The sequence below is a fragment of the Tauraco erythrolophus genome, chromosome 28, assembly GCF_009769465.1.
Source record: "Tauraco erythrolophus isolate bTauEry1 chromosome 28, bTauEry1.pri, whole genome shotgun sequence".
Lineage (NCBI taxonomy): Eukaryota > Metazoa > Chordata > Aves > Musophagiformes > Musophagidae > Tauraco > Tauraco erythrolophus.
This window is the reverse complement of record NC_141492.1, coordinates 3,054,266-3,080,172: the sequence shown is the minus strand read 5'-3', so window position 1 is coordinate 3,080,172 and position 25,907 is coordinate 3,054,266. Positions and strand designations below refer to the sequence as shown.

At 53.5% G+C, this 25,907-nt stretch overlaps 1 protein-coding gene across 2 annotated transcripts in view; it reads left to right on the top strand.

Annotated features, from left to right (window-relative positions):
• Positions 1 to 25,884, top strand: part of SH3GL1 (SH3 domain containing GRB2 like 1, endophilin A2) — a 30,776-nt gene extending 4,892 nt beyond the window's left edge. Inside the window, exons 2-10 of one of the 2 annotated variants that reach the window (XM_086627655.1) lie at positions 15,027 to 15,095; positions 15,208 to 15,280; positions 15,947 to 16,090; positions 17,878 to 18,011; positions 19,271 to 19,429; positions 19,947 to 20,050; positions 21,452 to 21,576; positions 22,059 to 22,112; positions 23,826 to 25,884. In XM_086627655.1, coding sequence (XP_086483781.1) covers positions 15,027 to 15,095; positions 15,208 to 15,280; positions 15,947 to 16,090; positions 17,878 to 18,011; positions 19,271 to 19,429; positions 19,947 to 20,050; positions 21,452 to 21,576; positions 22,059 to 22,112; positions 23,826 to 24,022 — 1,059 coding nt within the window. In that variant the 3' untranslated portion in view covers positions 24,023 to 25,884. Of the gene's footprint in view, positions 1 to 15,026; positions 15,096 to 15,207; positions 15,281 to 15,946; positions 16,091 to 17,877; positions 18,012 to 19,270; positions 19,430 to 19,946; positions 20,051 to 21,451; positions 21,577 to 22,055; positions 22,113 to 23,825 lie in introns of both variants that reach the window. The other variant, XM_086627656.1, reaches the window with a different exon arrangement.
• Positions 25,885 to 25,907: the final 23 nt, after the last annotated feature.

Sequence of the window (25,907 nt, the reverse complement as noted above, 5' to 3'; positions counted from 1 at the left end):
TTGGGTGGGAAGGGACCTTTAAAGGTCATCTTGTCCAACCCTGCTGCAACACGCAGGGACATCTTCAACTAGATCAGGTTGCTCAGAGCCCTGTCCGACCTGAGCTTGAATGTTTCCAGGAATGAGACATCTACCACCTCTCTGGACAGCCTGTGCCAGTGCCTCACCACTTTCAGCATAAAAAATTTCTTCCTTATATCTAGGATCTTCACCTGCTGCAGCTTTTTGGATGGCGAATGTGAGTTGAAGCTCTCAGGACAGTGCCAGTGCCCAGAGACTTTAGAGGGGCGGCAGAGCCCCCCAAGACAGGCCAGTCTCTGCTCTGCAGTGGCTTGAGAACTTCATGCTGACTTGTCTGGAATCCTCCAGCAATTAGTAGACCTGAAGTGTGCTGTGTAGTGGTTTTTCTGCTTTCCCAAAAAGCCGAGAGGTGTGAGCATGTGTGGGCAGCGGGGCTGCCAGCCCCGTCCGTGGGTGTCATCCTGGGGAAGCCCTTGCTGGTGCACCGGGGCTGAGACTTCACCCAGAAGAGCACCCAGAGCTGCCAAAGGAGGAACCAGGCACCCGGGGAGGGGTTGAGGTGCTATTTTGGGTTCACGTGTTCTTTTTGAGCTGTTCTGGTGAATTTTGCACACCCGTGCCGTGCCATTGGCAAGAGAGTTGGCCCATCCCTCAGCAGCAGGGTCTGGGGAGTCAGAGGGGATCCTGGCAACGGGTCACTCCTTGGCTTTTCCGCCGCGGCAGTGGCTGTGCCTTGATGACGATGACAGACTGAGGACTGGGTGCCACGATGGCAAGCGAGCAGGTGATTCCTGGAGGAGGTAGTTTGCAGCGTCGGGCTCTAAGTTCCTTATCTATAAATGGGAGTTTGAACTGGGGAGTTGAGGGATTTTGCTCATTCCTGCCAGCCTGGCCTTCCCTCCCACAGCACCTGCTGTTTGCTCTATTAATATTAACCGGGACTGGAGTCCCCTGCAGCCTCCTTAGTTTATCTTTTGATATTAATCTGCTCTCGAGGCAGGAGGAAAGCCGGATTTGCTCGAGCAGAGCGTGACGTCCCGCGTGCTCAGCTTGCCATCGGGGTCCGGCCGGGAGGGAGCCGTGTTCGGCAGTAGCCATCGTCTTCGCCTGACACCCCAGAGCCCCGAGCAGTTTGCCAACATGAGCTGAGTATCTTCAGGATATCTTGCAGAATATCTTCACCTTCACTCCCTCTCTTTTTCTTGGCGTGATTTGTCATCGATGAAACGCCCGGCACGGCGGTGATGTTGTTCGGCTGGTTAATCATTGCTGGAGCAGCCCCATAATGGAGCAGTTTTCAGCTTTTTCTCATTATTTCTCAGCCTGGAGTCGCAGGCAGGGGATGGCTCCTGTCTCTGCATCAGTTACTTTAACTCGTTTTTTTTTTCCCTCCCCTTTTAAAATTGCTTTCACAGTCATTGGGCTCTGGTAGTAACGAGAACTCAGATTCTTGGAAGGCAAAGACAGAAAACAGAGGTGGAAAACTCCAGCCTTCCGTACCCAGCTCCATTTGCTCCCCTCCTCGTTCCTAACGTCAGACAGGGGAAAGTGTTATCCTGCAGCTGGGGAAATCTGGGACGCAGAAAGGATACGTGACTCAGGGCTGGGGGGGGCGGATTTTACGGCATTAGGAGCGCGGATTCCTCGTCATCAGCATCTCGCCCCGCATGATGATGCCTTCCCGTCTCCCTCGGGGCTTTCTGTCTAAAATGATCTGTTTATCCAACTATCTGTTTTCACAGGTTATGGGTGAGCTATTGAAAGTGGACGGTGCCGAGGGGGATGGTTTCTGGATGCGGTGGAAGGAAATCCTTCCTCCCCCTTCTCCCTGCCAATACTTTTCTCCTGGGAAAGAGCAAAACAGGGATGAGATCAGACAGGCTGGCTTGTAAAAGCTGATTCATTTCTTTAGCACATTTATTTTTTTTTCCTCCTTCTCTTCCCCATCCCTACATATGCCAGTGCCTTTTGCCAGGGCTCGCAGCCTCATCCAAGCCCTGGGTGGTAGAAGCGGAGGGATGACAGCCGGTGCTGGGAGCAGGGCAGCTCCTCCTGCCCCAGACTGCAGAAATACCAACGTAAAAATCAAAACCGCAGGCTCGGTGCTCCTCGGGGAGGGAATTTGTGCGCAGTGGGGTGTGAGGGGTTATTACAAGCCCTGAGCCTGCTGCAGCTGGCGTGGATGGTGCTGTCCCTTCTGGAGGAGGCTGCTGGTTTGCACCGATCCCAAACAGGATGCTGAAGTATTGAAAAGAGCAGAAATAAAAGAAATCCCTGATCCAAAGGTCTCGGGTTTGTCATGCCGGCTAAACTCATTCACATGGAAACTCGGTGATGCATCGAGATGCTGATGCTGTTTCGTAAGGCTCCTGTGCTGCAGAGGGCTGCGCTCCTGGGCCTTTCCATCTTTTTAATCGAGCTGATTAAATCATCAGCCCGAGCTGTGAAGTCAGGGACCCGGAGCTGGAGCTCCTGTCAACGGGGTGACTTTTCCTGCAGACCTGCTCCTTCCTGATTTGTGTCCCCCGTCCCCCTCAACTGCCCTGGCTGTGTCCCAGTCTTCGAGTCTCTGTGCAGAGCCGAAGCAGATGGGGAAGGATCCGGAGTCGTTGGGCTGGGAAAGCCCCGCAGCATCGCTTTAGCTTCTCTTTCCATGAGCTCCGGTGTGACATGGCTTACTGCAAGATTCAGCCCCTCTTGGCCTCTCCCTGTGATTATAAAAGCGATAATTACTGGGAGTTTTTTTCCAAAAAGGTTTCCTCTTCCCCTTGGCCTCCCCTATCCCTTTAGTCAGCGATCCCATGGCTTTCAGGAACGGGTTCCTGTTGACAGGAAAGGGCTGTGTTTGGCCCAAGCTGGAGGGACAAACACAAGCGGCTCTTGGGATCCCCTCCAGCAGCCGCGTGGCTTCGTTGCTGGACCCGGGTTTGCCGATAATACCTGGGGGTGCTGGCGAGATCGTCAGCCTGCCGGAGCGCGGGCAGGGGTGTCCCCGTCGTGCTGGGGTGGGGGGACACACACACGGTCCCCCTGAGATCCTGGACCTGCTTCTCTTGCAGCAGATGGAGAGTCCATCAAGAGAGAGTCTGGGCTGCTCTTGCTTCCAAGAAAAGCCTTCTAGCCCCTGGAGTGTGTAATTAGCGTTGTTGCCGATGCCTTATTAATAGAACTAGTCTTTTTTTTTCTTTTGAAGCCACTGGGAATTTTAGAATCTTCCTATCATATTAACTGGCTATTTAATAAAGTTCATGATACTGTCACTAATTAGATTGCTTTTCTGCTCAAAAAAAAGAATTAACCTCATCTCCATAATGAAATTCTGTCTTTCAGACAGAAGATAAAATTTGCATGATTAAAGCTTTAAAGGGCTTTTTCTAATTGAGAAAATGCTTCATAATTCATCCTAGAGCTTGAAAACCAGGCTCTATCTTCTTGTTGGCCCAGACTTTATTCATCAATGATAATTTATTAACCACTTTCTTGACCAAATCTGGTTTGACTTTACAGGACTAGCTATATTTAAACTTAATCTTGCCACCCTCATAATGAAAAAGGCAGAAAAATGATGAACAATTACCTACGTACGAAGCAAATCCGCTGCGTAAGAAGGTGCTGTTCTTGCCAAACAGGATGTTTTTCCTTCCCCTTGATTTTTTTCAGTGTAAGCTCAGTGATGGAGCATCTTGTTTGTTGCCGGCGCGTGTCTCTGCACGTGGTTTTGGGTGAACTTAGGGGGCATTGGGCAGGCACAAATCCGGAGCGCCAGATGTTGGTTGCAGCTATTCTCCCAGTAAAGCTCCTCCTAATTGTATTGGGCGAGTTTTCAAGACGGAGGGAGTCCAGGCTTTCGTGCTTGACAGGGATAACGTCATCTAAACGTTATCCACCAGCATTTCTGGTACAGATATTGCTGTGGCTGCAGGGTAGAAAGGCAATAGTGATGCATCAATAGTGTCATCTGCAGAGTAAAAGCAAACTCCAAAGTGCTGGGAGGGACTTTTTTTCAACTTTAAAAAAATCCTTCTGAAATTAATATTAGCAAATGTCAATGATGTGCAGCAAGGAAAAAAAAAAATGGCTTTGGCATCATCTTGCATGGGCTGGAAAAACGACAGAGTACCGGGGTGTGGGGAAGGCTCCCGCACAGAGTTCTTGGAGGAACCGATGCCGGAGTTTGGTCTGGTCCGGCACGCCGGTGCCGGCTTGCTCCCAGCAGTCTGATGGACATCTGTTTGCTCGTTCCCACTCTCCTTTTCCTTAGGATGCTGTGCTCTGGCCTGATAGCCACTAAGCTTTTCCTAGTATTCAAATTAACAAGGAAAACGTGTATTTATAGTGTTCTCAATTATTTCTCGCTCTCTTTGATGTTTGTATACACTGAGATGTGGCTAGGTCTGTCCTGGAGTTTTTGCTTGGCCAAGGCTGTCCGTGTTGAACGTGCCCTGCTTGGGGCTCCCTCTGCCCCCTTCGAGTCAGGAGGAGGGTTTTTACCTTCCCTTTGAGGGAGTTGAGCACTGCGGGGGGGGTCTCATGAGAACAGAGCAGAGGGGCAGAATCCCCTCCCTCGATCTGCTGGCCACCATTTCCATGATAGTCTCCAGACTCTTGCTGTTTTTTCCCTCTGGATGATCCCAGTTAGTGTCATGCACCCTGAGGAGGTGTTTTTTCATAGAATCATAGAATGGTTAGGGCTGGAAGGGACCTTCAAAGGTCATCTAGTCCAACCCCCCTGCAAGGAACAGGGATACCTCCAACTAGATCAGGTTGCTCAGGGCCTCGTCCAACCTGGCCTTGAACGTCTCCAGGGATGGAGCATCCACCACCTCTCTGGGCAACCGTCTTTTTTTCTTTTTTTTCTTTTCATCTGTCTTGGTTTGCACAGGAGCAGAAATCCCACCTGCAGCTTTTTCTGCAAGCTGTCCTGCAGCCGTGGTGTTTTCTCCAGGGACATACAAGTGTCCTAAGCTCTCCTGTTCCTTCTTTTTTTCCCCTTGCTTTTAGTGAAATCCCTAGGAGCGGCGTGCGGGTGGGAAGTCGGGGCTGATCCTCCGAAAGACAGGACTGCTGGGTGCTCTGCCTCCGTTTGTCGCTGAAGCTTTGCAGAAGAGGACGCTGAGGATTGCAGTTACTAGGAAGCTCTTGTAGGGCTTTGTCCTCTTCTATCACATCTAACGAGCGAGGAGCCGCTCATCTTTTTTCCCTTGGGTCTGCAGAGGTCGGGTGGAGTTGCTGAGAAACGATGGCTCAGCAGCTTTGCGAAAGTCGGGCTGTGATTCACAAAGGCTCTTCCGAGATAGGACGTAGGGAGGTTGGGCAGGAAATCTGGATACAAGACAAATATTCCACGTTTCCCCTTGGTTTAGTGAACTTCCTCTGAATTGCTGTCGTCACTGCGAGTGGGTGAGAAGGGCATTGCCGGGGGAGAGAGGAGACCTGCTGCTTTTTTGCTTATGTGTTTTTGTTTTCCCTGTTCACTTGACCCATTTTTTTTTTTTTTTTCCCAGCTGAATAGAAATTATGTCTCATTTGGTACAGAGCATGCGAGAAGTAACTAATAACAGGAGAAAATATTTCTGATGCAAATAGCTTCTGCTGACTGTTGGGAGGTGCCCCTTTCCCTGCAGCAAGAACATTTCAAGTGTCTCCCCACGGTCAGAACTGCATATCGAAACCTTTCTGCTCTGGGCTGAGTCTGATTTTAAGGCAGCGTTGTGCCTTTTCGGCAGTCTGGCCTGTCCCTGGCTCGGCGCTAGCCAGGGCAAGCTGAGCAGGTGGCTTCTGCTCGGGGAAGGGAAGGAGGCACCAGTCTTTGTCCTGCTGGGAGAGTTAGCGTGGGGAGCACCGAGACTAAGCATCGAGATGAGCACGGAGCTAAGAGCCTTGTAAACAGGGATCGCAACCAGGATTTATAGAATTGTAGAATGGTTTGGGTTGGAAGGGCCCTTAAAGATCATCTAGTTCCAACCCTTTTGCCATGGGCTCCGTGATCTTGCCGGGCACAGAGGTGAGACTGTAGTTCCCTGAGTCTTCCTTTTTTCCCCTTTTTTAAGAAGAGGAGTTACGTTTCCCCTTTTGCAGTCAGTGGGAACTTCACCGGACTGCCACGACTTCTCAAATATGATGGATAATGGTTTAGCAACTTCACCTGCCAGTTCCCTCAGGACCTGCGGATGCATCTCGTCAAGGTCCATGGACTTGTGCACCTTCAGGTTCTTTAGATGGTCTCGAACCTGATCTCCTACAGTGGGCGATTCTTCCTTCTCCCAGTCCCTGCATTTGCCTTCTGGGACTTGGGCTGTGCAGCTGGAGCTCTTGCCAGTGAAAGACTGAGGCAACAAAGTCATCGAGTACCTCAGCTTTCTCCATATCCTGGGTAGCCAGGTCTCCCGTTTCCTTCCAGAGAGGGCCTACATTTTCCCTACTCCTCCTTTATCACTGACGTACTGATAGAAGTTTTTCTTGTCGCCCTCGATGTCCCTGGCCAGATTTAATTCTCCCAGGGCTTTAGCTTTCCTAACCTGATCCCTGGCTGCTCGGAAATTTCTCTGTGTTCCTCCCAGACTACCTGTCAGGCTACCAGCCAGGAAAGGACGAGTCCCCGGCGCAAGCAGGCAGTGGCTGCCTTGCGATGTGTGTATGTGCCCTTCTCTGGCCCGATCTCCACGAGTGTGACCTGCTGGCTGCTGCTTAAGTTATTTATTTATTTTTTTTAATATTATAAATTCATGCTGTCCTCGTTCCTCTGAGCCCATCTGCTCGATGGAGATGAGTCACTCGATAGCGCTTTGAGTAGGTGATTTGACAGGTGGCTCCCTAGAAAGCTGTCTTTGCAGGCGGCAGCTCTTTCTTCACGGTTTCTATATGATAAGATTACAACCCGAGGTCACTTTGAAGGCTTGCTGCCTTGTTGGGAGAGAAGGGAAGGGGCTCTTCATTGTTCTGGCCTGACCTTCCTGCTCAAAATCAAGGCAATTCCTCCAGCGTCGGGTGGAGAGTGGCTAGATCCCCATCTCAGATGGTGAGGGGGTGGAAAGCTCTGTTTGTTTCTAGACACGTTTTCCTGGAGCACGTGTCTGGAGGCAGTGGAGCACCTCTACGTGCCTTTGCACAAGCACATCACTGATGCTCGGGTGGGACCAGCCCTCCTCGTGAAAGGTGGGAACAGGAAAAATAAAGGCAAGAAAGATCAGGAGAAGGTCAAGGGCTGGATAACAAGAGTAAAAATTACCCCTGTGAGCTCTTTATCAGGGAGACCAGGCAACTTTGGTGGAGCAATCAGGTGCCCCAAGACAGGTCAGATCAATGGCAGGGCTGACGTTAGGGACCAGCAGCAGGGTCTTGCTCGGAGGGGCAGGAGGGCAAGAGCTTCGGCTGCCGTTCCTCTTTTATTCGCCCCGCAGCCCGACGGGGATGTGAGAAACGGCGAGATGTTGTCTACCGAGTCACATCCACCTTCTGTTTTTAGCTCTGCTGAGAACCTTCTCTTGGCAGTAGGCAAATCGCTTCCTCTCATGCTCTTTCCTCTTCTGGCACTTGTCAGTCTTCTCTCCTTAGAGCGGCAGCTTTTGGGGTGAAAAAATCCGGTGTGTGCGGCTGTAGTGCTGAGCTGCGCCAGGACCACGGAGCTGCTGGGTGCCTCCAGTCCCCCCGGCTACTCGGAGCATCGGGATGTGCTCGGGGAACGTGCCTTCCTCTTCGGTACAAGGCTGGTGGTAATTGTTTATCCCCTGTTCCCCACAATAAATGCTTAGATCTGCTTTCTTCTCCTTAAAGTAGGTCAGAAGTTGCTCAGAGTAGCGTGCACTTTGCCATGGGCATGCTGGTCTTTCCTTCAACTGGGGTGTCTGCTGCCTTTCCGCAGCATCCTTCCTTAAGAAAGGATGCCTTCTGTTTTTTATTGAAAAAAAAGCTTAAAAGCCTCTACGGAGGCAGAATACAGTCAGCTCGACAACGCTGATGTGAACAGACAGAACTGCAGGCTGGCTGGGGAGAAGAGGGGTGCGCACAGCCTGAAAGCTCCCGGTGGGTTTGCATCAGCTGCCGCCGCTCTGCGGGAACCGGCCGCTTGTCTCTTCCCAGTTCCCAACCCCATCCACTCACTGCCTTTGTGGCCAAGAGCTGGAGATGGAGCCGAAAGGGTGAGACCTTGACACGACATACACGTGTTCTGGATCCCAACTGGTGTCTGCTGTCGGACCGGCACCTTCCAGTCTCACCTCGTTTCCAGGGATCGCACCGGGAAGGTGACAATTAACTTTTAACGAGGCACTTTGTTGGCGCGGACAGGCAGCACATCAGAGCTCAGACATCTGCAGGGCATTGCCGTCGGCCTCGAGACACCTCCCAGCACGAGCCGGTTCTGCAGGCACGGTGGCGGAGACGTGCGGGGTGCTCGGGGAGGACCCCGGGGTGTTTTCCAGGCGTTGCAGCTGGACTCCAGCACCGCCGAGCTCCTGCCTCTCCCAGGCACGCTGTTGGAAATGGAGCGTGTTTCCAGGAGGCTTTTTGGGGGCTCTGCAACCCCGCCACTGCCGAGCCCCGCTGGCTGCAGCCTGGTGACTTCACCCATTTGCCACCCATCTATTTTAGAGCTTAAACACACACGCAGCAACAGAGTAAATTGTCACGTTGGCTCCGTGGAGCCGTGACCATCCAGCTGCCTCTGACACTGTGATGATGAAGCTACCGGTGAAGATGACTGAAAAATTACGCTTAATGCCAGGGAGTCACACCATGCTGAGCTGGAGCAGTGGCCATGGCTTTTATTTAGGTTTTATGGAGCATCCCACAGATCCGTGCCACCGGGCACGACCGAAACTGGGCACTAGTGATCCCAATTAGCCCTGGTTTTCCTTAACTGCTTCTCCGTGTCCCTACCAGGCTGTCATGTTGTACTCAAGCCCCGTTAAACATTTTCAGCACCTTTTTTAATTATTTTCCAGACTGGCTTTTTCCACTGGACTTGCTCTTTCCTGGTGAAGGCAGCCAGGGTAGAGCTGCTTGTCTGTTTGCTCTTCTGTGGTTTGTTTTTTTTTTTAATTATTATTTATTTCTTGAAGGGAACTTTCTGTTGAGGATTGGAGGGTGGCAGGGAGGAAGAGGAAGGCTTTGATACACCAGCATCTGAAGGGATAAGGTTTTCGTTCTACTGCAGGCAACTGTTTTGAATGCAAGGATGGCGTATGTTTGATGTGTTATAAATAGAGCTGTTTGCTATGGAAAAAGAAAGCAAGTTTTTTTAGAAAAATACAATTTTTGTGTTTTTCTTGGTGTGTTTTGCTTGTTTGAGGCTGAGGGAGTTAGGGATAATTTCCCATTTTAAAGAATGTCAGTTTGTCATGAATTTCACTAATGATGCTGTACAAAAATCTCCTTTTTCTTTTTTTTTCCCTCCACATCTTTCACACCTCTGCCAACAGCAGCCCCTGGGAGCAGCGCAGCAAGGCCACGGTGCAGAACAGCTTGTCCTGTTGCTCCGAGCTGGGACTGCCCATCTCCTGTTGGAGAACAGCCACGTCTTCTGCTCACAAAACCTCTCCCAATCTTCTGACCTCCAAAATATATCCAGGCACATCCTGGCCAAACACACCTGCCATGCGGTGAAATGTGCTGAGTGTGGGTGAGGAACGTTAATGGGGATGATGCTGCAACCAGCAACGAGGGAAATGCTGCTCTGGGGTGGGAGCTGCTGTATCAGGGTCCTTCTCCAGGTCTTTTGGGACCTGTTTAGGTTTCGGTGATGGTGTGGGCAGACTGGTTCTGTCTGTCCGATCCATCTGCTTCATGTAAGGATGTCCATAGTCAGGAATGGACACTCAGGTCTCTTTCTTTACTGCCAGCATGTCCTGGCGCTGAGCAGCAGTCAAGCAGATCATAGAATCATGGAATGGTTTGGGTTGGAAGGGACCTCAAAGATCATCCAGTTCCAACCCCCCTGCCATGGGCAGGGACACCTTCCACTACACCAGGTTGCCCAGAGCCTCATCCAACCTGGCCTTGAACACTTCCAGGGATGGGGCAGCCACAACTTCTCTGGGCAACCTGTTCCAGTGCTTCACCACCCTCAGAGTGAAAATTATTTTTCTTATGTCCAATCTAAATCTCCCCTCTTTCAGTTTAAATCCATTGCTCCTTACCCTATCACTACGTACCCTTGTATGAGATGGAAATTTCGAGGAGAGGTGTGTGGATTTTGTGTCGTGAGTTGGGAGCGGCTGCGCAGCCCTCCCTTGTTTCTCCCCCACTCCCAGCTGTAAAAGAGAAACCCTCTCCATACACATACCATTCCCGCCTCTCCCCGTAGCCGACCTCCCGCCACAGTAGTTAAACAATAGGTCTTTCTTTTCCAAAGACCTTCCACCAAGCACAGCCCTTTGGTGCGTTTCGAACAGCGACGGGGAAGTCGGATATTGCTGGCATTCCCATGCCCCTGCGAAGGAAACCCATGGAAGCCCCCGTCAGCCGACGCTCTTCAAAATGAGGCTGCAGAAACTGCAAAGCGTGGTCAGGAGCAGCCCGTCGGTGGCCAGAAGTGGCCGTATCTCATCCCTCTGGATGAGTTCTGCGGAGGAAGCAGGCTGGATGCTGTGCTCCTGGGGATGCTCGCTGGGGTGGGAGCCACCGCGCCCCGGCATGATGCAGGAGCCCTGCACCAGCCTCGAATTAAACGCCTCCCTGCTCTGATCTCAGGTCGGAGCTATCTAGGGCATGTTTTACCAGCCAACGTCCTCTTAATTAAACATGGATGGGAAGCGAGGGATTGATTCCTGGCTTCTCTATTGGAATTTGCGTGCACCGTCTGCTTCCACCCTTTTCCCCCGCCCTGCGGCGTGGGTGGGTTGGGATGCCAGGTGAACAGCCCTCCCCTTTTGTAGCAGTTTTGGTCTCGCTGCGCCGTGACGCTCGAGGGTATCGCCTTGTGTTAATATTTGCTGTAGGAAGCGTTTGCCTTCGGCTGCCGTGGGCTCCTGGTCCGGCACCGCGCCTCTCGCTGAGCTGCGGCAGGGCTCGCGTCCGCTTCAACCTTTTAGTATGTGCCCCGTCCTGGCAGGGCTGGGAGATGAAAGAAACCAGAGAGCATAGACTCGTTTTCGTCTTTCACACCAGACCAGCTGCTGTGCTTCAGCGTGAGCCCGGGAGAAAGGATTTGGGCCACTGAATTTGGTTAACGAGTTGCACGTCTTGCCTTGCACCGTCCCTTCCCCGGCTTCACATCTGTCTTGGTCGCAGTGTTCGCAAGCGGTTAGGGCCCCAACCAGGGGAAGGCGGATGTATCCCGAGTCTTCTCTTGGCTTCTCGAGAAATAAAAGTACAGAAAAATTGTCACTGCATCCTCAAAAAAGCCCCCAAGCTGCTCCCTGGAGGAGGCTGTGCTGGGATACGCACCGGCAGCATTTCACCACCGCCCTACGGTTTGCTGAACCCAAGCTGGACACTACAAGAAACACATGGATGTTTCCTTTCTTCCTTCCTTCCTTCCTTCCTTCCTACCCCATCCTGCAAGCAAAGGGCGAGCTTCCTGGTGAACTTGATGCCTCCCCCCAAAAAAGGCAGCCACTGGCTCGCTGCCTCTTTGCCGGCAGCGCGATGAGATGCGCGATGCGGCACTCGGAAACTTGGCTGCCGGTCGCGTCGTGAAGCTGTAGGTTCAACAAGGAGCCGGCGAGGGCTTCTCCTGGCTCCTGTCTCGGCTAGCGCCGAGGGGGAATCTGCCGTGGTTTGTCTCCATGCCCAACAGATTTGGAAGCGCGGGGATAGGGATGGAGTCGCACACAGTCCCTCCTTCTTTCCTCCCGTGATGATGCCTCCCAGTTTAATTAGAGCCAGCGGGGAGAGAACCTCAATCTTATTATTCCATCACAGCAGGGCACCAGTAGCATTTCTTGGACGTCAAAAGGAGGATTAAATTAGTCTGTGAGCGAGGTTGGTTGCTTGGTTGGTTGGTTTATTTCTTTTTTTTCCCCCTCCTTCACATCTCTTGGAGCTCTGGGAGGGTGTTAAGCCTCCGAAATCGCTGCGGTGACGGCTGCCTTTGACATGGCATGCAGTCCCTGATTACAGCGGAGCTCCCTGCCAGAGGGGTTATTTGCAGCTTTCTGGGCTGCAAATTCATGGGTGGAGAAAAGTGGGAATGGAATTGCTTGGGATAATTGTACCCTTCCCAGGTGTATTAACAAATAAAGGAGGTTTCCGGAGGTGCGACGTTTACGGAAGGCGATCCGTGCCATGCTGGGGTGTGTGGCAGCTCCTTTCTGCAGGATTTTTGGCAGGGCACAGGCGACGGGCAGCTGGGAGCAGGTTTGCTCTGCTGAGCTTGCCCTGGCAGGCAGAGCAACAGCTTCGTGGGGTTTTTTGGTTTTTTTCTGGACTCAGTATGTCTACAGAGGAATGTGCCCCCCCTGAGCTCGGAGCCGGCATGCCAGGGTGTGTGCTGGCACCCCAAGTGTGGAGCCAGCATCCAAAAAAAAAGAAAAAGCAAGAATAAGAGAATGGTTTGGATTGGAAGGGACCTTCAAGATCATCCTGTTCCAACCCCCCTGCCGTGGGCAGGGACACCTTCCACTACACCAGGTTGCTCAAAGCCTCATCCAACCTGGCCTTGAACACTGCCAGGGACGGGGCAGCCGCAGCTTCTCTGGGCAACCTGGTCCAGTGCCCCACCACCCTCATTGTAAAAAATTTCTTTCTTAGATCTCATCGAAATCTCCCCTCTCTCAGTTTAAAGCCATCACCCCGTGTCCTGTCACTCCACACCCTTGTCCAAAGCCCCTCTCCAGCTTTCTTGTAGCCCCTTTAGGCACTGGAAGGTGCTGGAAGGTCTCCCCGGAGCCTTCTCCAGGCTGAACAGCCCCAACTCTCTCAGCCTGTCTCCAGAGCAGAGGTGCTCCAGCCCTTGCATCATCTTCGTGGCCTCCTCTGGCCCCGCTCCAGCAGCTCCATGTCCTTCTGATGTTGAGGACCCCAGAGCTGAACGCAGCACTGCAGGAGGAAATCAAGCTCAGAGCAGTTGCCCGTCTGCCGGCAGCTGTGGGATGATAATGTCCCTTCCAGCCTCTTCCCTGTGCTCACCGGACACGGCATGGCAGGGTGCAGGGCTGGGCCATCCTGCCATGCTTTCGCTCAGACCTGAGAAGATCTTATCCAAGAGTTAAGCAGGAGAATTGAATCCAGAGCTCAGCTGGGTGAACCAGGAGAGCAGCAACCCTTTGCTTTTTCCCCAGTGCCTGAATGTCAAGGGTGAAACTACAGCAATCCCTCTTTGTCTGCCATCTCGAGCCCTCTGCTGAACCGTGGAATTCAAAAAAAAAGAAAAAGACACTTCCCTTGGTGCAGCGAGGCCCCGAGAGGCTTTTGCCTCGTTTGTCAGCCTCGTTGAACCCATCGTTTTGGCCCTGCGGTGATTGATGCTGTGCAGCTCTGTGCTTGGAAGAGCTCTCCGTGCTCCCCAGCCTCGTCTGCGCCGCCTCGGCAGCGACGAACGGTTGCTGATGTCTCCCCACCGAGACGCCAGAAGCTTATCGGCCGTGGCAGCGATATTCGTGCTCAGGACCCCAAAGTCTGGCTCTTGGCGTATCGAGGGTCTTTGAAGTCACACTAGTTATTTATTTATGTATTTTCTCCTCCCTGTTTTGGCATCTGGAAATGGGATTTTGCTGAAACGCTGAAGATCTTGTTCTTCTTCGTAATAACAAGCATTTCTTCTGCGTGTCCTGCTTGGCAGCTTGATTTATGGGGGCTGAGCGTGGCACAGCACGCAGGGCAGGGAGGCTGGCGCGGGGTCTCCCAGTGCTTTTGAACCTGGATGATTATCTAAAGGGTTTTTTTTTTTCCCCCTCCCACTCTTCCTCAAAAAAAGTAAGGAACCGTTTTGAATCCCCGTGGGAGCAGGAGGGTTCCAAAGGAAGAAAGACTCGATAAAATCAAGTATTTGATGTTGAAATAAACAAACCTGTATTGTTCGTCCAGAACTGGAGTTTTGACTATAAACAGGAGAAATCCTGGCGATGCCCAGCGGCAAGTGCCTGGGAGTCAGTGCCTGTAACCTAGACCGCTTTTGATGTCTGTGTAGGTAATTTGCTGTCCCTTTGGACCAGTTTGGGGTGAGATAATCACTAATTTTGGCCGATCCGTACATCCCAGGCGTTCCCTCTTGCTTTGCCCCACCAGCATGGGGCTGGGAAGGAAATTTTCCTCTCTGTTTGGGCTACAGGGAAGAACACTTTTAGGTGGATTTAATAAGGTGCTGCTTATCTTTCAGCTCGGGCAGTGGAACGGTGAGGTTTAGGGAGCAGGAGGCTTTTCTTAGACCAAGTGTTATTTAGAAACAAGCTGATAAACCCTTCACGCAAATAGCCAAAAGCAGCCCTGGCTTTTGCAGCTTGTCAAACGTCTCACTTCCTCGCTAGTTTTAGAAGAGGTGTCAGAGAGGCGTCGATAAATGGTTTTAAAAACTTTACTGTGGTTTCTGCAGATCTCTTTATCCTCCACTTATAAAGAATTCAAACCCCCGTGTCCTGGATGCCAAGCTCCTTCAGCATTTCCCCTAAGGGTGATGGTTTAGGGTTTTGGGTGGTCTCTGTTCTCGTGCCGGCTGCTGCCCGTTCGTTCCCTGTTTACTCGTGTTTTGCCATGTGGGAAACTGAAGCCTTGGCTCAAGGTGGAGCCGCGAGACAATTCTGCTGCTTGCTTTTTCCAGCAAGTGTTGGGAGTTGGAGGCGCATGGTGCGATTTAAGGAGCTGCGGAGCTTCTGTTGGGTGAGGAATATCCTGACTGAGCTGTGCTTTGGGAAGGGTAGGAGATGCTCGGGGTTTTAGTGGGGCAATATTAGCAAAGAGCTGGTTTTCTGATGAGCTTTGGGCCGTTCCTGCCACCTCCTTTGTCTTGCAGATGCTGTCTGGACCACCCCTCTTCCCTTTCTGTCCCAGGGACTCACTGCATGAGGTATGAGGAACTTTAAGGAGTTAGTACCGTGCTTGATTCCTCCTCCCTTGTTCTTTCTCTGCAGCTGGTCAGTGAGAAGGTTGGAGGGGCGGAAGGGACCAAGCTAGACGATGACTTCAAGGAAATGGAAAAAGTGAGTAGGGAACAAGAGAAATCTCTAAAATTGCCCGTTTAACTCCTCTGTGACCTTGCCAAAGCCCTGGGCTGATCTTCAACGCTGCTCAGTCATTTTGTCTTTCCGACAGAAAGTGGACCTGACCAGCAAGGCGGTTACAGAAGTATTGACCAGAACAATAGAGTACCTCCAGCCGAACCCAGGTGAGTGCCTGGACTTTTCCTATCCCCTTCCCTCTGCCCTCCAGTTTTCCAGGGAAATGAGCATAGAGGGCAGAGAGGCATCAGAGAGAACCTTTTTGGCCCCGAGATATTGGTCACCAGCCCACGTTTGAGATCGGGCGACTCGGGTGAAGATCCAGATGCTGCTCTTGCCCTGTGCTGTGTTCCTGGGCCGTAAGATGCTGGTGTTGCTGTTGAACAGTGAAAGAACAGACACATCTTTTGCTTTAGACCTAGAGAGGCTCTGAAGGGCACCCGTTTTTCTTGAGATGTCCAGAAAAAGTGGCTTCTCTGGGCTGGGAAGGGGTGGCTGGCTTTGTAGGCATCGCCTCTGGAGCCTGCTGTCCTGCCTGCGTCCAGCCAGCTCGTTCAGAGAGCACTCCAGGGACTATGGGAGGGCTGGGGAAACTCCTTTGGCCTTCACTGGTGAGCTGTGGGGAACTATTTTTGCTTGCTGTCTTGGAAAAGAAACTTCTCTTTTCGTAACGGTTGATATTTCTGGTAGATGAAGACAATGGGGCTTCTTGGCTTTGGATTTAGATTTTTTTTAAAAAAGAAAAAAAAGAAAAAAAAAGAAGTTGGCAGTGGCCAGCAGCTGCTGGCAAGTCCAAGTAATTGCAAACCCGGCTGTGGCTGTTTCTGTGCCAGCTTCCAGAGCCAAGCTAACCATGCTCAACACGATGTCGAAGATCCGTGGGCAGGTGAAGAACCCCGGCTACCCGCAGTCAGAAGGGCTGCTGGGGGAGAGCATGATCCGATACGGCAAGGAGCTGGGCGAGGACTCCAACTTCGGTGAGTGTCCCATGGGGCCAGCTCCCCGCTAGGAGCATGTGGATGAGATGGCGAAGGCTGCTGCCAAATTTCCAAGCTGTTATTCTAAATTCTGGAAGGGCTGCGTGATCCTTCGCTTCACCTAACGGTGCTGGGGGCTTTTAAAAGAGGTTAGAAGGCAGGGAAGGGGTGAGTACAGCCCAAGTGTCCTGCATCCCAATCCGTGGCATTTTGTGCAAAACCACCACTCAACACTTTCTTATTAAACACCGAGATAAATGTGCGTGTAGGAAAAAATGCTTCCTTGCTTCAGAACTGAACAACGGTGATGTGGAGACTCGGTTGAGCGAGATTGGGAGTTTTACGGTGCGGTTTTCCAGCTAGAGCTCTGCTAGAGGGATGCTGTAGCCAAGAAATCTTTTTGCGTGGCGATTTCTCGTAACCACGTGTGCCTTGCAGGGAGGAGGGGGGTGAAACCTTTTGGTGACATCAGTTTTAATCTGCTAAAACATCAGCCCGCGCACGTGACGGAGCTGGTACAGCGCACAGCTGTCTGATGGCTTCCAGTGCAGGGAGGAGCCTTCGTGCCTCAGGAAAATTATAAAGCTCTGGCTGCTCCGTGGGAGTGATGAAGGATTCTCGAGAGCGTCTCTGGCCAGCTCAGAGCCCCACGTCTCTCTTGGCTTACAGGAACCAGAGTCATTACAGAGAGCAAAGGGGGAAGGAAGTTTTTAGAAGAACACAGCGAACCTGATTTCCTTTAATAGCCTCTCTTTAAAAGAACACTTAACTTGAGAAATTTCTGTGTTAATCCTGTGTCCCTCCCTAGCACAGGTTATCTAGAGTTATCACAATTGAAATAACTCTTCTCGTATATTTATTTTTCCAGCTGGACAGTAGAGTGATGATGTTTTCACTTTACCCTCTGTTTCACTTGTACGTTCTCCTGTGCTAACGTAACGCTGAAACGGTTGGTTTGCCAAAGCTGCACGGGAATAATTTTGTCTATAAATGGTTTCCACTGGAATAAAAAGCCAAGAGTAAATATGCTTTGCTGCGAGTCCGTCTGGCTCAGCTGTCGTTGGGGCAGGAGCTGTAGAAAAGCACGAGACTAAATAGGTTTTGATAAGCAACTCTGAGCTCTCTAATTCAGAGGGGGGGGAGAAGGGATAAGCTGGTCCTGGTAGAGGTTGGTGTCTGAAAGGAATAAAAGGCTGCAGGTTTGCTGCCAGTGTCTGGGGCAACTTGAAAAGTTGGTCAGAGTGCTCTGGACTTCAAGTTATCAGAACAAAAGGATGGCTGGGCTGGATCAGCCCGAGCGTGCTGCTGCCCCCCGCTGCCCCCCGCTCCTCTTGCCAGCAGCAGCCAAGGAACAGAGCAAGGCTAAAGTGCTGCATGGCCAGTTAGCAGCTCAGCGACTCCCTGAGCTAACAGGGAGTCTAAAAATACTGCTTTTTGAAATATTTTTACTTTTTCCTTCCTTTGTGTGGTCGATAGAGACTGTTCCTGTTTTTCAGAGGAAAAAAATGAAGCATGTTAGCGAAGTGCCTTGTGCTGGGCTCGGAAATTTGCTCCAGATAGAAACGTGGGGGTGTTGGATGGGGATGGAGCTTGCACATGCTGGATGTCTTGGCAGAATGGCCCTGCATGCAGCTGCCACGGACTTCAGCTCTGTTTAACTGGCTGGCCCCTTCTCCCTTCTCCCTTCTCCCTTCTCCCTTCTCCCTTCTCCCTTCTCCCTTCTCCCTTCTCCCTTCTCCCTTCTTCCTTCTCCCTTCTCCCTTCTCCCTTCCTTTTCTCACTTGAAGGCGATGCGCTTCTTGATGCTGGCGAATCTATGAAGCGGTTGGCTGAAGTGAAGGACTCGCTGGATATTGAAGTCAAACAAAATTTTATTGATCCCCTCCAGAACCTATGTGACAAAGACCTGAAAGAGATCCAGGTAAACACCTCAATGTTTTTCCTCTCCTCCTCATCTCTTTCGTTTCTGGCTTCTCCTGGCTCTCGGTGCATGTAACCACTTGCTCTGTCGTGGTGGGAACCAAGGACTTGCATAGGAATCGGGTCTGTTCCCTGGCACTTTGTGTGCTTTCTCTCCCCACGTTCACTAGTATTCCCTCCCTGCTCAGCACTGCTGCTGCTGCTGCTCCTGAGCAGCTCATGAGGCTGGATGCAGGTTTGAATGGTTCTTCATTTACGGTGTTTTGTGGAGGATGCTGTGAGGGTACGTCCCAACACACTTTCTGGGCTGGCTGGGTTTGGTTCTTAGTGCTGTGACCTCCCAGCCGTGTTACGTTTATTGCCTGGCAATAAACTTCCCAGTGTCCTTCACAGGTGTTGGCTCTGTTCTGTTAGCCTGGATCCTACAAGACAACTTTGAAGCTGTGAGCAAGGTTCCCTCTAGGTCTCAGCATCTCAAGAAGGCCCTTTGGTGTCTCGCCGGGGAGACACGGAGCCCGGTAGCTCCATGTGCTACCGCAGAGACAAGTCTGTGCAAAGCACGGCCAGGCTTTGTAAGAGGATCCATCCCCATCTGTAATTCAAAGGCCGCTCTCTCCAGTGAATTTTCACTTACGGTGGTGTCCCAGATAGAATAACCACCAACTACTGTTTCCGTACTTACCTCTACTCCAATTCTGCCAAATTTAAACAGAGCTAATTAAGCTAAATTTAAACAGCACTGCCCTAAGCAGTCAGGGGATGCGATGCCCAGAACCTGCATCCCCATTCCTGACCTCCAGAGATCCCCGACGCTCTTGGGGAGCTGAAAGTAGTGGGCCAACTCTACCTTCCCAAACGGCTTGCATGGGGAGCACACCCAGGCTGCTCCCTGCAGTGTTTTCCTCCAGCTCTCGGCTGGAAGGGGGTGAAATCCTGCTGCCATTTCCATTTTTTGAGGGTTGTTTTTTAGTAAAAAGTCCCTGCAGCCATGGCAGTAATCCTCTGCCAAGCTGAGTTCAGACAGTCCACTCCTCCCTGTCACCTTGCAGCAGCCATGCAGCACAGCTCTCCTGTCCTGGAGCCTCTCCGGAGTTGGAACAAAGGTGGGAGCCACAGAAGCGTGTGCTCCAAGATCAGGTTTCTGAAATGAATGAACTTGACCTGTAACTAGAGCTGCCTTCCCAGCAGGAGAGCTTGGCTGCTCCCAGTCTCTGGCTCTTCCTTCTTTTCCTTTACTGTTCATAACCGTCCTCTTCCCAGCACCATCTCAAGAAGCTGGAAGGCAGACGCTTGGACTTTGACTACAAGAAGAAACGACAGGGCAAAATCCCCGATGAGGAACTTCGACAGGCCATGGAGAAATTCGAAGAGTCCAAGGAAGTAGCAGAGACCAGTATGCACAACCTCCTAGAAACCGATGTGAGTGCACGGGGGCAGCGCCGGCTTCTCCGCCCCGTGCTGAGCGCTGCCAGGGGGGTACACGAGGGTGAGATCGCAGAAGTTAGGCACAAATTTCCACTCTTGCTTTTGCAAGTGCGGTTTTGCTCTCTGAATACCTGGATCTGAGTGCCCGGCACGTGGCTCGGTGGGATGCTGCTTCTTTCTGTAGCCCCTCTTCCTGGCCCAGCTCTTGGCCAGAGGAGAGGCCATGGTTTGTACCAAAACAGATCTCTTCTCAGCGTGCTAGTGGGAGTAAGTTTGGGCAGGTAACGCAGCTTAACGGGGAAGGGTTTGAACAACTGGTGAAGCCCAGAGCATTATAGGTGTCACTGCCCGACCTCTGATGTCTGAAATCCCAAACCTTCTCCTCGCCTCCCCGGGGAAGTTCCCCTTCGTACACCTTCCCCAGTGTGGTCTCAGCCCCCGCGTGCAAAGCAGGAGTCTCCTGTCAGCTGGGGAAGACCCATTCATCCCACCTCGGTGTTGATTCTCGCAGATCGAGCAGGTGAGCCAGCTCTCAGCCTTGGTGGACGCCCAGCTGGACTACCACAGGCAGGCAGTGCAGATCCTGGACGAGCTTGCGGAAAAACTCAAACGCAGGTGAGTCCCAAGGGTGCTGTGGGCACTCTCAGGTTTCACAGCCACAACCTGTCCCTGTGGTACTTGTCCATAAATACTGGAGTCTCCCTCTAAATCTATCCCCTGGTGTTAAAGCTGCTTCTTGCAATCACTAGAGCTTCGATCCGAACTTCCTCACGGCTCCTCGCGCCGTGGGCGTTGAGCCTGGGAGTGTCCCCCAAGAAGTGCTTTTTGGCCAGACCCAAGATGGAGTCGGAAGTTGCATCACGCTGTTGGAGCCGATGGCTTGGGTGTCACGAGCTGGACGTGCCTGTTGCCCTGTGTCACCTGGAACTGCCTGGGCTAGAGCCTCGGTGCCATTAGCTCCAGTTGTGGTTGAGGGGTTACCTGGACGTTGGCCATGGTTGTAGCCCAGAAAGGTCCATATCAAGGGGCTCCTGGTTGCTCTGAAGACCAGAAGGTCAATGCCACGTGGTGAGGATGACGTGGTGGCCACAGGCCAGTGGAAGAGCACCTGCATCACCTCCTTAAAGACAGGCATCTATGAGCCCTCTGCCAGAACCCTTGTTTTCCAACAAGCCCTGCTCTCCCTTCCATCTACGTGGTGGTCTCCTGGTAGACCCTGCCGCAGATGTGGCACCGCCGCACACGCTCAGGAGTTTGGAACCACGTCAGCTGGTGAAAGGCAGATGGGTGTCTGGCACGCAGGAGCAGGGAGAGCCGTGGAGCTGCCTGGTCTTGCTGCTCTCCCCACCCCTCCTTGAGTGCCTGACCTCCGCGGCAGCCCCGGGGAACGTGCGGTTGCTGCCGAGGTGCCAAGAAACACAGGGGTGCTGTTGAAATACCGAGCGAGCTGGTTGACACGACCGCCGGGACTGGCACGGTCGTTCTTCCTGCTGCTCTGTCTCACCTGAGCAAGCACCTCCCTGAACCCTGGCCGAGGAAGGAGAGATTGGGGCTTCCCCGCAGAACCCAGGACGTGCCTTCCTCAGCCTGGCATTGCTTGGACAGAGCCAGGGCAGCCTCTCCACTTCTCGGGGCCGTTTGGCGACGCTGCCCTGCTGTCCTTTCCTCCTACAAGAAACTGCTGAGTGGATCCTGTGTCTGGTTTGAATTAAGAAGAGTTGGGAGGATCTTGCCAAGCTTGAGCTTTCAAACTGCAGCACGAGTGTCCTCTGCTGGCCTGGATTGCCTGAGACACCTCCATAGAGAAGCCTGGGACATGTGGCTCTCTGAGGGCCACATCCCAAACCCTGGGCAAGCTCCAGCTTCAAAACACCCCAGTGCAGAGGGTTGTGCAGATTCTTGTCTACAAACCAATTTGCTCCCTCGCGTAGCCACCGAGGAGGACAAATACTATGTCGAACTCACCGTGTTCTGTTTTGTATTTCACTTTATCCACGTTTCTTTTCCTTCTTCCAGAATGAGGGAGGCCTCTTCGCGTCCCAAGCGGGAATACAAGCCCAAACCCAGGGAGACATACGACTTTGGAGAGGCTGACCAGTCTAACGGGGGCTTCTCTTGCAATCCCACCCCCAAAGTCTCAGGTAAAGTTGTCCTGTGCGTGTACACATACAGGTGCCTCTGCAGCAGCCTCCTGGGGATGGAGGGGAACCACTCTGCCTGGAAATGTTTCTGGTGTCCTGGATGTGCCTGCACCAGCTGGTGGCTCTGAAAAATGGCAGAAATGCCTCTAGACTCGGGCTGTTTTATCTTGGGGGCCCAGCAGCCTTCATTATACTGGCTTTGGGGACGTCCCAGTGGGGTCTCCAGTCTGGGCCACTCGCCTCTAGTCCCCACTCAGTGCCAGCAGTGGCAGACAGGAAAAATGAAGCATCTCTCCCTCCCTCCCCGTCTTCCATCATCCTTCATTTGTTCCTCCCTGGTCCCGGCCAGACAGGCGGGTTTTCTAACACAGCATGTGGGCCGCCCTATTTGGTTTGTCCTAACAGATCCTCCCTTCGGGCCCTGCCTTTCCCTCTCTCCACTTCACGTTGTTTTAAGCACGTCTCTTTTTGTTTGGAAGCAGCTTCCTCCTCTTTCCGATCCGACAAGCCGTCCCGGGCCTCCGTCAGGAGTATCCGTGAGTTTCCTCCCTCTGCACTGCATGGTGTGTGACCATCTCTCCCCATCCCTCCTCATTCCTCCTTCCATGACACTGCTGCTTGGAGCTCCTAATACCTCCGCGCTGAGCCTGGCCGGCAGAACAGCCTGGCTAAGATAAGCTGAGCTAAGCCTCCAGTTAAACCCGCTGCTTTATATTGGTATTTACCACCCCAAAGCTGGGGCCTTTGCTCACCTGGAGGAATTGTAGCAACTGTTGTCACGCAGGCACGTCCTGCATGGGACCAAAGGGATCAGATGCTCTTCCACGAGATATTGGGCATCTCGAGGATTACCCCGTTCTGCCTACAAACACCCCAGCTTGGATCTCTCCCACGCTTGCTCGTGCTGCAACCCCCTCCGTACCCCGCTGCTGGGGGGAGCGGGTGGAGCCTCGGCACACTGAGCGGGTTTTGTGGGCTCTGGTCCCAGCTGGGCAGCGAGGAGCCTTGAATGGGACTGTAGGGTCTGCAGGTCAGCATCACTGCTGAAGGGTCCCACTGGGGTACTGTTGGGGTCCCACTGGGATCCCGAGGCCGGGCTGGGTCTGTGGCTCAGAGCCATCGTGGTGGGGAAAGCTCGTGGTGGTGCAGCAAGGGAGCAGGAGGATTTGAGGAGCTCGGGGTAAGGGAAGTGCTGTGGTGGTGGGACCAGCCTGGTGTTTTGGGCAGTTCTCTCCAAAACATGAACCTGCTTGTCTGCCGCTTTTGGTGTTTTCCCAAGTTCTAACGCTGGGTCCTTTCTTGCTGTGGGTGTTCAGCGGAGCAGACGTGCTGGCTGCCGTTCGTGCCATTCCCCCTGCCCTGGTTGGAAGAGCTGTAGCACAGAGGGAGGGGAAGGGGAGTCCTGCAGACCCCAGTGGTCTCTGTTATCTCGATCCCTTTTCAATAGGATCCCTACGGCTGCAAAGCTGAGCACCTGCCCGTCCCAAAATGTTAGTGCACAGACAGAGCGAGCACTTTCTCTGCTATTAAAACATCCCCTTGGCAGTTGAAAGGGCTGATGTTTAAATCACGGAGCTGAGATGTGGGAAGGACACTTTGATTCTTCTCCCTGTTTTTGGGGGGGGTCTTGCTGCTAAGCCATTTGAAGCCGTGTGCGCAGAGAGGCAGTCACAGTCGTCTCCCTCCCACCACCCTCGGGGTGACATCCCTAAAGGGACCCCCCTGGGGTCCTCCTCCACCACGTACCGATGGCTGACCCCACCATTGACTAACCGAGGGACCGCACAGCAGCTTCTCTCATCTCTGGAGGAACAACGTGGCTTTTCTGATCTAACTTAGGTCGGAATTTAGCTGAACCGCAGGGGAACTCCGAGCAGGAACAGGCAGCACATGGGGTGCTGGAGGTGGGACTCCGCTTTGGGAGAAGCTCGTGAAGGACGTGGTTGCCGCGAGATGGCGGAGGGACAAGAGAGCTCAAAGGCAGTGAGGAGTTGAAGCTGAGTTTCGTACTTCACCGTGGTGGGGGCAAAGCGAAGGGCCAGCTTCTCCCGGGCAGGGCAGAGCCGCGTTAGGAAACCAGTTGTGTGAACCCCGGCTCCGGCAGAGCCGACGATCCCGCACGCTGTCCGGATCCGGCAGGTGTCCGTTAGCACCAGCGGTAGGAATCCCCGGCGTTGGCAGAGCCGGGGCTTTGAGGAAGGGGGTGTGCGGGGGTCCGGCTCACCTCTCCCCCCCGCCTCTCCCCGCAGCCCCCCTGGACCAGCCCTGCTGCAAGGCGCTCTACGACTTCGAACCGGAGAACGACGGCGAGCTGGGCTTCAAGGAGGGCGACATCATCACCCTGACCAACCAGATCGACGAGAACTGGTACGAGGGAATGATCAACGGCCAGTCGGGCTTCTTCCCCCTCAACTACGTGGAAGTGCTGGTTCCGCTACCTCAGTGAAACGGCATCGCTCCCGGCCCCGCTCCGCTCCCGCGGGGCTGAGCCTCCATTCCGCCTCCATCCCAACACGGCCCCACCGCCGGAGAGGGCCACTGTCATCTCCGTGTCACCTCGGGGTGAGATTTGCCACCAGGGAACAAGCCAGAAGGGTCGGACGGCCCCCCTCACCCCGTGTGAATTTGGTTGTTTTAATTGTGGTTTTTTTTTTTTATTTTTTTTGTCCTTCTGGTGCTTGAACTTCGGTACTTTGCTCACCCTGCCGCGTCCCCCGCCCCGGCTCTACGTTTGCCGCGGGCCTCTCCCTCTCCAGTTTTTGTCTTTCTTTTGGGTCGAGCATCCGGATGAGCCAGGTGGGAGAGCTGGGGGATGCATCCTTCGCGCTGAGCATCAGCGCGGGGAGATGTGCAGCCCAGAGGCAGGGGGTGAAGCACCCCCCGGCTTCACCAAGGGGCAAAACCTTTGTCCCCCCCACCCCGTTGAACACTACCCCTCTCCCCACGGCTGCCCACCGCTGCAGGACCCCAGTTCTCCTCGCTCCCGAGGGCTCAGGGGAGGGATGCTGCAGCACAGCGACACTACAACACCCATCAAACACTAAGCTGACCCCACGGCGCAGGTGCTGAGTCCTGCCCGGGGTGCCGAGCTGTGCCCAGGGTGCCAAGCTGTGCCCAGGGTGCTGAGCCCTGCCCAGGGTGCCAAGCCGTGCCCAGGGTTCCAAGCCCTGCCTGGGGTGCCGAGCCCTGCCTGGGGCTCTGTGCTGTCCCTCCCCACCCTGGAGAGAGACGGAGCAGGGATGTCCCCTGCCTGCTCTTAGCCTTCTTGCCCCCTCCCCGCGGAGCTTGACTCCGAAGGGGGTGGCTGCTCCCTTCTGCCCTTCGTTTTGCTTCTGGACCTTTGGCTTTTCCTGCTGCAAACTCAGACCGAGTCCATCAGAGCTGGGGGATCATTTAAGGGAGCAGGGGGGCACTCGGGCCACAGCCCGGGGTCTACCCACCATGGAACAGAGCGGGTCGTGGCTCCTCTCGCCGGGAGCCGTCGGCACCCCGTGCCGCAGGACCAGGACTCGGTGGCCATGGGGCCGGAGCTCAGCTGATCCTCATGTGCCTTTCTTGCACCCCCCTCCCCACACCTCTGCCCCACGGCGACCCTCCTTGCCACTGGCTTGGGTGGGAAGAGGGATCGTACATCACGGCACCGATCCTGCCACCCCCTTACCCCGAGCCTCCCAGCGTGTTACGGGGGTCAGGATGGGGCCTGGCAGCAGCGGTGCTCAGCCCACCTCCCACTCAACTCTGTGGTTTTCTTTGCTAGAAAAGTGGTCTTTTCCCCAATTTCTTGGCCTCGGCCGGGCTCTGGCACCCCTCCTTGGCTACCACCATGCCCACCTGGCTGGGGGCTGAGCCCCAGCTCCACCCCGGGCCCGTGCTGCGGCACATCCCCGTCCCTGCTGCTCCCAGCTCCCGTTACAGCTACGCAGCCCCTTTGTTAATGGTTTTCACGGCGCATGTTGATGTATGTCCGATCCCCTGCCACGCTGTGCTCCAGGCGGGCTGACTGGTGACCCCGGTCCCAAACTGGGGGGGCACCAGGCAGCTCCCCCCCGCTCCCAGCAGCATGGGGAGCCCCAGGGACTGGTGTCCTTGGGACCCTCGCCTCTGTCCACTTGGCGCTGGGGACCATGGTCGCATCCTGGGAACGCTGGCTCCTGCTCAGGTGGATTGAAATGCAATGTTAGACTGTTCGGGTTTTTTGGTTTTGTAATGGTTTCTCCTGGTTTTTAGGGGAAAGAAAAAAAAAAAAGACGACCCACAAATCTCGACTTGTATCTCTGAACGAAAGTATTAAATGTTTTCTTCTTTCTACCGGCTGCGTCTTCTCCGTGAGT